The following is a 12,443-nucleotide window of genomic DNA, read 5'->3' on the forward strand; positions in this document are numbered from 1 at the left end:
TTTTCCAGGATATTCTTTTAGACCGTTGCAGCCCCCATGAGCCCCTTCCTCTTCTAATCCCCTGTTACTCCAAGTGTCCTCACCTCCTCTACCTAGCTCTTTGCTAAACTCCTTCTTGCCCTGTCATTGGACTTCCCACATGTGTAGAACTTGTCCCTTGAGAGTGGTGGTCCTTACTCTTCTGGGAGTCATGGATGCTCTGAGAATCCAATGGAAGCTACAGACCTTCTCTCTGGAAAATGCACAAACATAGAGTCTCCATACAACTGTAGGAATTCTAGGACCACCTCTCAAACTTTCCATGGATTCCAGGTTAAAAATCCTTGCCATAAAAAGATTATAGTCTTCTCAAGTTATTATATGTCTTCTCCACTTATAAACCCATGGGTCTTAAAATAGAGCAGGGAAAACAATGAGCACTCAATATGTGTGTGGCGAATGCACAAACTAAAAAAAGCTTGATATATCATGTTACCAAAATCAATATTCCCTGTGTATTGAGGGTATTTTTTTTACCATATTATAACTTTATGTTCCCACTCTTGGTGTAAGTTGTTATTTTCTACAAGGTGTTTAAGAAAATGCACCACTAAAGTGAATAATACCCAGGAGATGGCTCCACAGTCCAGGGCTTAATTAATATTCATTGAATGAATCAGCTCATTTGTTAACTCATTCATTCAGCAAACATTTATAATCACCTAATATATACCAGACATTATGCTGGGACATGAAAGATATAGAGACCTTGGTCTCTAGGTCCTCTTATCTGGTACAGCACTAAGACAAGATGATAGATGACAAATATCTAGGGCATATGCCTCACTTCCCCCTCACAATCTCATGCCAGACAGCATTTATCAGTCACAACATTATTTCACACTGAGCTGGAAACAACCTCAGAATCTTCCTTAACATAGTACTCTAGGTGGAGTAGATTTAGTACAGGAGAAAAGCCGTACATAATACAGAGGACTGAATTATATATCACAAGCAAAGAGTAATGGATAAGATGTAAGAACTATTACACATACGCTTATACACACACACGCACACACACACTCATGCACACCAGCAGTAGTGCATTGTGTACCTGGACCCATTTCCTATTGAACCAGCCCTTCCATGGAGCAACAAGGATCACATTGGCCCAACATCAGATCCTTTGGCATGGTCAGTAAGGATAGCCAAGCACATGGTCTATGGACACCTGACTACATTTCTCTCCTGACCAAGGAGAGGAAGCTGGAGAAGAGTTAACAATATACCTACATCATCTTTCCTCTCGTAATCAGGGGCCTTCAGGTAAGGGATGATGGCCACCCCACTCTCCATGATGGCTCTGCGGAATAAGCCTTTGGCCATGGGGGACAGAATCTGGAGAGAGAACACAGGAGACCCAGGAAAAGTTATCCAGGGGGATCCCCACCTATCACACACAAAACCCAGCCCTTCATTAAAGAAAACTTCCCAGGAAGCCTTCTTAAGAGCTCTAAACTTAGAGGGAAAAAAAGTCCTGGTTTGGGGGTTTCAAGGACTAGCTGCGAAGGTTTGGGCAAGTGTTCTCACCTCTCCGAGCCCCAGGTTCCTCATGAACTTGGAGGTCAAGCATTCTGCCATGGGAGTGCGAGCTCCTTCACCCCCCATCCTTGAAATGAGACTGAGCCCCTAATTCACGATGTATTTGTGAGGCTCCAGGGAGGCAATGTGTTTATAAGTGTTTGTTCAACATGTAAGCAGCAATTAGATGTGAATGACTCATTGTCCTCATTTTTGTCACCTCAAAAATGAGGTGACACCGAGGCTCCTTCAAGTCCCAAAGAGAAGAACTCACAAGGCTGGAAACACTTATAGCTCCTGTTGACTCGCCAAAGATGGTCACGCAGTGTGGGTCCCCACCAAAGAACTCGATGTTCTCCTACCCAGGTCAGGGCAGCCACCTGGTCCATGAAGGCCCAGTTCCCCAGGGCGTGCTTGTCCCCTGTGCTGTGGACAAGAGGCAGGGTGAGAATGCTCCATTGGCCGCTGTCTGCTTCTCACAGCCCAGGGAGTGGGTTGCAGAGGCCGTGGGCTGGTGTCAGGGCATCGCCACCTCAGCTGGAAAGGAGCTGAGTCAGAGGCCTGGGGCAGCTGGGAAAACCAGGCTTAATTCTCACCCTCTGCTGGGATTTGGGTTTCCTTGAGAATCTGATGGTAGCTCCACACCCCAGAAAAATGCACAGACGATCTTCTATGTGCAATTCAGGGTAGTCATAGGCTCCCCTGAATCCATGGATTCCAGAAAAGTCCTGCTCCTGAGAGTTGGTCTGCACCAGGAAGCAAGACCTCCCTGGACACAGGGGTTCCAATGAATGACTAAATGAACAATAATGATAATGATAGCAGCTGTTGCAGCGTCGTGCACAATGCTGTCCCAAGGGCTTTACAGCTGATGCTCCTATAATCCTCCCACCCTGTGAGGCAGGTGGTTTGGTCTGTCTCCTTTATCCCTCTGGGTCCTCTCTTCACCCTTCTCCACCCTGTTCTCAAAAGACTGATCTTTATGAACTGCGGCCAGTGGGAGACACCAGCGGGGGTTCAGGGTGGGATACTAAGGGACTGGGAAGTTTATTCTGGCACCCCATGCCCCACCATCCTCTGCTGGGAAGTGGTTTGGGCAGTGGCTGCATTTCTCTGCAGCCACAGCTCATGTCACCCCCACGCCCATCAATGATATCTGCAAGCATGTTCTAAGGATACTGATGGATTCATCGTTTCCTTCTCACAGACAGGAAATGGAGGCACAGAGAGGTTAAATCCCTTGCCCAGGAGCTAGAAAGTTGCAGATTTGGATCCATGCTCCTAACCATGTTCCATTCTGCTGCCCCTGCAGAATAGCCTGTTTCCCAGGATGAGTGGACAATTAATGGGGAAACAAGGGGAAAAACACAGAATCAAAGAAACGCCTAGACCAAAACATTCGTGTGGTACCCACCATGTATGAGAGTAACCCCGGGATCATAGTCTACTCCTCCTCTGTCCTCTAGTCCCCCACACCCCTCCTCCCCTTGGTTCCCTTTCTCTGTCCATGACCCCTGGGCTGGCCCTGACTCTGCCTTCTCTCTCCCCCAGCCTCCGCATCTGGTCAGGAGCCACGTATGCCCTGCCAATTTTACCTCCATTCCATCATAGGCCCCACATTGGTCCCCATTTCTCCATTTCTGTTTATCCTGATTCATAATCTGGTCACTTATGATCTGGGTGACCTTGAGCAAGTCACTTAACTTGCTTTGCCTCAATGTTCTCATGTCTGAATGGGGTTAATATCGGTGCCTGCTTCACATGGTTGTTGTGAAGATTGACGGTGCAGGCACACAGCAAGTGCCATGTATATGTTAGCAATCCCTCCAGCCTGCTTCACCCCATGACCTGCGCCTATGCTGTACAGCAGCCTCCCTACCGGACTCCCCATCTGAAGGCCAGGTGCCCCTAGCCCAGCCTGCACTCTGCTCTGGAGTGACCTTCCTATTATACTGCTCTGTAGGGCACTCCTGGGTCCCTCCTTCTTTTAGAAAAAAAATTTTTTAAATTAATTAATTTATTTATTTTTGGCTGCGTTGGGTCTTCATTGCTGCGTGTGGGCTTTCTCCAGTTGTGGTGAGCAGGGGCTACTCTTCGCTGTGGTGCGCGGGCTTCTCATTGCAGTGGCTTCTCTCGTTGCAGAGCATGGGCTCTAGGCATGTAGGCTTCAGTAGTTGTGGCACGTGGGCTCAGCAGCTGTGGCACACGGGCTTAGTTGCTCCATGGCATGTGGGATCTTCCCGGACCAGGGCTGGAACCCATCTCCCCTGCACTGGCAGGCGGCTTCTTAACCACTGTGCCACCAGGGAAGTCGCTTGTCCCTCCTTCTTTATCCAATAAAAACCAGTCGCCGTGCACAGCCTAATATTCAAGGTCTTTCCCAGTCAGGCCTGTCCCTACCTTTTCACATCCATCTCCGGTTATATCCTCACCTACCTGTCTACTAGAACTCAGACATTATAAGCAATTTTTGGAAAACTTTCTGTCGAAGCCATCTTAGGCAGAATCCCAACGTACAGACCTGCTGAAAGTGTAACCAGGGCGCCCCTCTCAGGCCTTCTTGCCTCCACCGCAACCCCAAAGCCACCTCCCCGTGCTACGTGCTCAAAGCCCACTTTGCAAATATTGCTCTAGGCCCAGCTGCTGCTACATTTCTTTCCAACTTCCCAGCCGTTGCTCAGACAGCTCCTTTTGCCAAGTGTGCTTTCTCCCAACCCCTCCTCCCCAAACCCAACCTCATCTTTAAGGTGCAATTCAAATTCCACCTCTCTCAGGAAGCCTCGCTGGTTTCTGGCAGCTCCCTCTGTTTCTACAGCTCTGTCGCCTCTCACCCTCAGAGCATTACTCATGTCCTGCCTGGTAGGGTATTTGTGTCCCTGTGTTATCTCCCCCATGACACTGAGAGCCTCTCGGGGGTAGGATTCACGCTGGACTCCTTGCCACCTTCCCCGCAGTTTCTGACCGTGGCCTCTCACTACTCCTTTGGCTCACACTGCATCCTGGCCAGGGCTTAGGTTCTGCCATGTTCTAAGTAGGATAATGAAAGTGGCCAAGAGCCCCAGCTCTATTCTGTGACCTCTTCACAGAGTTGCTTCACCTCTCTGTGCCTCTATTTTTCAACTGTAAAATGGGAATAACAACAGTATGTTTCTCATAGAATTATTCTGAGGGTGAGCTATAATGGATGCATAGCAAGTGCACAGCACCATGCCTGGCTCATGGTGAGCACCTGAAACATGTTCGATGTTACTGGGGGAAGGGAAGCCATGCAATGGAGTGATTACTCTCAGGTGAGCGCCTGAGGAGCCTTGATGTGGGCCCTATGGCAGAGACTACGAACTGCTCACACACCCTGTTTCCTCACCTTCCAGGGCACACATCCCCCTTGCAGCTGGGTGTGGCTATTATGACTGAGTTCTACCAGTTGTAATGTGAACACAGTGATAATCGCCACCTCCAGGCTGACCCAGAAAGACCATCCTCTTCATGCTCTTTCTCCATCTGCTGTCCAAGTACAGCAGATCCAAGAGGATCTGGGGCCCTTGAGGAGGGCAGAGCCACAAGATGGAAGGAGCCTGGGTCCCTGATTGACCACATAGAAGAACATCTGTCAGTCAGAAACATTTGATTGGATTTTAGTTGAGTAAGAAGGAGATTTTTATTGTTTTAAGCCACTAAGACTTGGGGGTTTACATGTTATAGCCGCTAAAATTACCTAACTAATTTGGGCCAAATTTGTTCAATGTCACTAAAGGCTCATTTCTCTTTAGGTTTCTGGGCACTGAACCTCCTGTGGCTGCTGTCCTGCTGCCCCTTGGGGATCAGGGGTGTCAATCACTTGGGGAGACTCACTTGAAGAAGCCGAATATTCCTAGCCGGAACTGGATAGCCACAATAAGCACGACCTTGTAGGAAGCCAGGGCAGACCCGTCGAAGATGGATGCTGAGCCAGTCTCCAAGGCACCCCCAGGGAGCCACACCATGACCTAAGGAGGGGAGAGGAACTCTCCAGTCAGCCCACCAGGCACCCATATCCCCTCCCCATGCATGTTGGGACATTCTTTCTTTAGGGAAATATGAATGTCTCACTTTCCTTTCCAAGCAGCATCAGAGGTTTTTGTCTTTTGAAGAAGGCCCAGGATTAAGCATGTGGCTTCTGGCATATGAGTGCCTGGGTTTGATTCCCAGCTCTGCCACTGACTAGCTGTGTGTCTTTGAGCAGCTTCCTTAACCTCTCTGAGGTTTGTTTTTCTCATCTGTAAGATGTGAAGAATCAAAGTATCTCATTTATGAGGTTATCATTAGGTTTAAATAAAATTCTTCATCCAAAGTCCATAGAACAATGTTGGTATATTTCAAGTGCTCAGAAAATGTTAATTAAATGTCTTTGAACTTGTTCACCCACAGGAGGATGGAAATCACTGTAAGCCATATATGAGAGGAAAAGCTGCTTTTCTAAGACTTTTCCCTACTTACAGAGAAAAGGGAAGAGAGGAGGGAAAAACGGGAAGAGAAGTATGGAAGCTTTACTATACTGATTAGAAAAACTGGGACCAGGAAACATCAAACATTCAAATGGTATTATCACAATTTATATAATTAATAATAAATCCCTCCTCTTCTCTTTTTTAAGGTCATATTAGTGACTACAACTCTTGGGGCAGGAAAAGAGAAGAAAGCCACGGAGGAAAAAGCATTGGCTTTGACACCCGGATCTGCCACTTACTGTGTGTATAACATGGACCAAGTCACTTATGCCCTCCTGTGGCTCAGCTTCTTCATCTGTAGAATAGGTCCAATAATCCTCACCCACTGGGTTATTGTGGGGGTTAGATGAGATAATGAACTGTGCCTGGCACATTGTCAGCCCTCAATAGGTGTTGCTGTTACGATACAATAGAGCGAATCTCCATTGCAGTGGCAAGGGGATAGAGGGTAATAGAGGCTGTGGTTCAAAATTAGGTGGTAGAATTACCTTCTCCACTCACTTGTACAGCCAACTTTCACATTCTTAAGTGAAACATTTCACATTATTACCTGACTGTCTTCATTGAAAACAGAAAATTTGAAAAAGGCATTTCTCCTCTTTAAAACAGGATTTCCCAAGCTGAAAAATCAGAGTCCTCTGAAGCAGAGTCTTTTCTAAATGTTTACAGACCATTAAATACCCAACAGAGGGGAAAAACAAAACAAAATAAAAATCAAAGATCAAGTCACTGCCAATAAGGAAGCAATCAGAAAAGGAGATAAAGTAAATCTGTCATTAGAATGATTTTTTAAGGAAGTTATTGACATGTCAAGTGATTGCATTTCCCTTTTACCCAGTGGGGGCCTAGATCTGATTCCAGACATCCTGCCACTCCGCCTGGGTCCCAGGCCCAGAACCTGCCAACTGGAGCCCCCAACAAGGCAGGCCTCCTTACGGGGAGTTTGGAGCAGGTGTCCGCATGGGCCGGTGCATAGATGTTAAGGTACAGGCAGTCTTCTGACACGCTGAGTTTGGGATAATGCACCTTGAGAATGTGTTGATCTGAGAATAGCCACTCTGAGTTCTGGAGGCACCTTGAAAAAGGGAAGGAGAAACCCCCAGAGTTGCTGTCAGCAAACTTCCTTGGGAGGGACCAGTTCTTGTGACAGCAGGGAGGCCTAATGGTCTCCTGTGCCTGAGCAGAAGAGGCATACAGCACTCTTGGTACAAAGTCTAATAATACCCCAACACCTACGGTGGCCCAAACAAACAAGCTATAATTCTCTGTGATCTGGTTCCTGGGTAAGAAAGCACATCATACAGAATAATTATACCATTAACCGCCAGCACCCACCCATGCCTACCCCCATCACAATAATCCAGACACACACATAAAGACTCAAGGTGGTTCAACAATTCCCCAAGCTGTAAAAGGTAGGACACTGGGTTGCGTATCAAGGGTTTTACTCTGGCAGCTCCCCCTTCTGCCCCTACAGGAACAAAAGGACATTTCCAGGCCTTCTACCAGGAACCAACTGAGGTAGGCAAGCAGGGAGATTCCTGCATTCAGGCCTTCGCTTAAGCTGGTACCTCTGCCTGGACTGCTCTCTCCCCAGATCTTCTTGCTCATGTTCTTCCCTTTCTTTCAGATTCTGTCAAAATGCTACCTACTCCAAGAAGCCTTCTGAAATTTCTCCAGTTAGACCCTATATTTCAATTGTTGGTTCTCAGTGGATATCAGTTGAATGAATGAATGAATGAATGAACAGATGAGATTCAGCTTATTGTCTTTGGTCTCTGGACCACATGGGGTCTTCTGTGGCTTAGTGAGTTTTCTGGCACCAGGTTACTCCTTCTGCCTGGGACCCCAATGCCAAGAACCAACATGGCCCAACCTGAGGGCTTCACAGAATCTGAGAGTCAAAAGATTCTTGGCGATTTCCAAGTCTCACCTCCCATCCAATGCATGAGACACATCCAAAATTTACCTGTGAACTTCTTGCCCATTTAAGCTTGAAAATTTGCAGTGTCTGAGAGCTCCTGCCCTCCCAGCTCCCCTGGGGCACAGAGACACTCTCACGTATCCATTCCACTCTAAAGCCCTTACCTAGTCTGACTGTGGAAACTAAGCCTGAGGAGAGGTCACATGAAAACGCTTCAACAACCCCTTCTAACCAAAAGACTCAGTAAGCCCATCACAGTGGTTCCCAAACCTGACTGGTCCTCAGACTTCCTAGAGAGTTTCTTTACAATCTAGTTATCCAGGCCCAGCTTTGGGGATTCAGATTTAGGAAGTTTGGAAGGGAGCCCAGGGAATCTGCTTGTTCTAAACCAGACGGGGAGCCATGCCATCACAGAAGCCTCACCTACATCTGACCCTCCACATCCTCCCACTGGGCTGCATAATCTTTATCATGTGCTCTGCCCCTACGCCCAGGTCACAGGCCACCCATAGGACCAAGCCAGCTCTTACAATTTAGGGTAGGATGTAGCGTTTTGGAAATCATTCCAGAGCAATGCAGGCTCTGGTTTTGCAAATCGCAGGAGTCCTACAGGGGGTGCAGCATAAGGGATCTCAAGGAACACGTTCACAGGCATGTCGTTTCCCAGCACAGTAGCTTGCTTCCCCCAGACCCATCCCAGCCTGGTGTTCCTCACTGGCCCTACGGAAACACACATGGAGGAACCAAGAGCTGGCAGGGAAGAGGCTGGGAATAAGCCAGACTCAGAGCTCCCCACAGTGGGATGCTCTTGCTCAACCCAGAGGCTGTGCAAGTATCTGGATTCCTTCTCAATGAACCCATGTCTACTGCTCCTTCAACATTCCCTTAGAACTCATCTGCATCAGAGTACCCACTTAATTTCTCCTAGGAGCACAGCACCAAGCCATACCATCTTCCAAAATTTAATTCAGGAACCCATCTCCCTTCTGCTGCACACAAACTTTCCCTTACTATGGAACTGATACACACCAGCCTTTATAGATCCTAGGACCCCACAAAAATCTTCTGGCTCAAAGTTTCCCACATTTCAGTCATTTTTATACCCACCAGCACAATTGCTGGCATGTCTGTGTATCACCCGTGTGACAACTGGCTTTTATCTTTTCTTAAAATTAAATTGAAATAAACTTTTAAAAGTTTAGAGGAACTCTAAACAATAACATCTATGGAATTGTGGTTTTGATGACTTAGGTATATGCTTTTGAGTACACATGAAAATACATATGCAACAACGAACATAAAAAATTCTCTTGCAGATGCCACCTGAAATCAGCTCATCCACATCCAGGGGTATGAGGATAATTCTTAGGGAGAAGGACAATGCAAGCTTCTCAGTTTCTACATCAAATATGGAGCCTTGAGAAGTTAGCTGCTCAACTATTTACTTAGCAGGACCCAGATTTCTTGGCATTATCTATTCTAATGTCATTTCAATAGTGACAGTCCTCCCTGGGCAGTTGGATTACAGAAGCACAGGCTCCATCCCACGCCCCCCTCCATTGCCTAGGACAGAGGGCTCTCCAAGCTCCCAAAGGTGCGAACAGCCCAAGGACAAGACAGGGTCTTCTGTGCTCTACCCACACCTGAGAAGACCCTGGCTTAGGGCTCTCAGTAATACCAGGACATTGGTCAGGTGCCCTGAGGTTACTACACAGCCCTCCATGGGCCCCTAGAGACTCCTGAGAAGTAAATTCATTTCCACCAGGGAAAATCCTCCAAGGTAGGGAAATTTCCTATCCCATCTCCTGAGGAGCCATCCTCTCCCACTGGGTGTCTCACTCTCGGTGGCAGCTGCAAGGACCCAAACAGCCCAGATCGGGGTCTGGCCTGGGTGCACCCACTCCCCACTCATCTGGTTGGCCCGCCTGAAATCCCTGGACATCCGCGGCCACAGCTGGCCTCAGGGATCTTCGGTCAGGGACAAGAAAGGGCTTCCGGTTAGGAGACAAGTGTTGAGCAGGCAGACACAGGACACAGGCTCAGTGAACAATAATAGCATCAGACTAAGATTTTTGGAGGAATTGGCCAAGCAAGACTTTCCTGTTCTGATTTACATAAGAAGCTGATGATTAACTCTTGGGGGGGGGGGAGATAATTTGATAGGCTTTGGGCTCACAGGATGGTAGAAGCAGAAAGTACATTTGGGTTCAGGTAAGCCAGAGGCATCAACTCAGATATCTATAGAGGCCAGGAAGGCAGCAAACAAGCTGTGAATGAAGCTGGCCAGGAGAGACAATAGGGAATTGTGGGGACTGTGGAAAACTAGACAGCACATGCTCTGTTTAAAGGGGCAATGACTTCTCAACTCCAGTAAACATTTGCCTTGTGACAATGTAGGTGGGCCAAACCAGAAGTCTATGATATCTCTCAATTCTTAAATGTGATCTCAATTAACAAAAAATCACCATGTGAGCCCAACACAGCATTTCTACTGGCTTGAGTTGTGTCGTGGATGAAGACTCCGCAACTCTGATCTAGACCCAGGCCCCCCACGGTAAATATAAGGAGACGAGCCTAGGGAGTGAAGTTATTAGTATAAGCAGTTCTGTTGGGGCCTGTCCTCAGCATTCCAGGATCTCACTGCAGTACTGGTGGGTCATGGCAGGTCCGCCTCAGGACCTATAGGAGCATCACCATCCCGCCCCTTGCAGGCTCCATGCCTCACTTAGGGTTAAGGGCCCAGGATAGAGCTTCCCAAATATTTGGGGCTGGGCAGGTGGAGTCAGAATTATCAGGGGCACTTGTTGAAGAGTGCGTTCTTTGGCCCCACCCCCTGGAGATGTGGGGAAGGAATTTAACAACAGCAACAGTGGGTTTGGGAAGCATCAATCTAATGCATGGGAGGTTTCCCAGAATAGTCACCTCCTAAAAGAGGCAGGGGAGTGACAAACAGGGCACAGAACTCTGCACAAGCAGGGAAGGCCTTCCTCAAGGTCAGAGCAAGGGGCTGCCTCATGCACTTTGCTCAAGTCAGGTGCTCCATAACTTTTGCAGATTTGAAGTCCTCCAGTAAATAATACCTTTCTTCCCAACTGCAACTCCATTTCTGATATGCCACTGACAGCACTAAGAATTATGGAAAGGGGACTTTGGTGGAGTCTTATGTGAGGGTTTGATCCTTAATTCAGCAAAAAAATCACATATGGTTCAAATAAACGTTGAAAATCCCTCAAATTGCCTCTGAAATCCAGCGAACACCTGGAGAGCAGTCCCTATGCATGATGAGAACCACGGACTGGGGGTAAGGAAGAAAGGGACTGCCCATTTCAGACGTCTGACTGTTCAAACTGCCCACCTTTGAGGTGACTGTAAATCCCAGGAAGTGAATGGGGGGTGGGGTGGGACTATCTAAAATGTTTCCAGCTTGTCTGCAGGGTTTACTCATTTTGGTTTAACATTAAGCATACAAGATCCAGCAATCCCACTCCTGGGCATATATCCAGACAAGACTACAATTCAAGAAGATACATGCACCCCTATGTTCATAGCAGCACTGTTCACAATAGCCAAGACATGGAAGCAACCTAAATGTCCATCGACAGATGAATGGATAAAGAAGATGTGGTACATATATACAATGGAATAAATACTACTCAGCCATAAAAAAGAACAAAGTAATGCCATTTGCAGCAACATGGATGCAACTAGAGATTATCATACTAGGTGAGGTAAGGGAGAAAGACAAATAACATATGATCTCACCTATATGTAGAATCTAAAATATGACACAAATGAACCTATCTATGAAACAAAAATAAAATCAGGGACATAGAGAGTAGACTGGTGGTTTCCAAGGGTGGGGGGAGAGGGTAGGAGTGGGAGTTTGGGACTGGCAGATGCAAACTGGTATATATAGAATGGATAGACAACAAAGTCCTACTGTATAGCACAGGGAACTATATTCAATATTCTGTGATAAACTATAATGGAAAAAATATGAAAAAGAATGTATATATGTATAACTGAGTCACTTTGCTATACACAACATTTTAATTCAACTTTACTTCAAGAAAAAATAAATTTAAAAAAAGAACATCCTGAAATTGCAAAATGAACTATTAAAAAAAACTATTTGCCACTAAAAAAATTGAGCATACAAATATTTTTTAAATTAGTTTCTGCTTTATAACAAAGTGAATCAGTTATACATATACATCTGTTCCCATATCCCTTCCCTCTTGCGTCTCCCTCCCTCCCACCCTCCCTATCCCACCCCTCCAGGCGGTCACAAAGCACCGAGCTGATCTCCCTGTGCTATGTGGCTGCTTCCCACTAGCTATCTACCTTACGTTTGGTAGTGTATATATGTCCAGAGCATACAAATATTTTAATGCATTTAATATTTATAGACATGCTTGTTGTAACAGGTTCGAAAGAATTATAGCTGTTTAGACATCAAAGCACTTAGCTCA

General features: G+C 46.7%; 1 protein-coding gene across 1 annotated transcript in view; it reads right to left on the reverse strand.

Annotated features, from left to right (window-relative positions):
• Nucleotides 1-9,913, reverse strand: part of CES5A (carboxylesterase 5A) — a gene marked incomplete at both ends in the record, with an annotated part of 28,333 nt that extends 18,420 nt beyond the window's left edge. The window contains 7 exon segments of the mRNA XM_082607725.1: nt 1,273-1,377; nt 1,835-1,919; nt 1,921-1,986; nt 5,413-5,546; nt 6,984-7,122; nt 8,502-8,691; nt 9,799-9,913. Of these exon segments, the coding sequence (XP_082463851.1) occupies nt 1,273-1,377; nt 1,835-1,919; nt 1,921-1,986; nt 5,413-5,546; nt 6,984-7,122; nt 8,502-8,691; nt 9,799-9,913 (834 nt within the window).
• Between the last annotated feature and the right edge of the window lie 2,530 nt (nt 9,914-12,443).

This window comes from Mesoplodon mirus (genome assembly GCF_964341445.2).
Source record: "Mesoplodon mirus genome assembly, chromosome: 19".
Taxonomy (NCBI): domain Eukaryota; kingdom Metazoa; phylum Chordata; class Mammalia; order Artiodactyla; family Ziphiidae; genus Mesoplodon; species Mesoplodon mirus.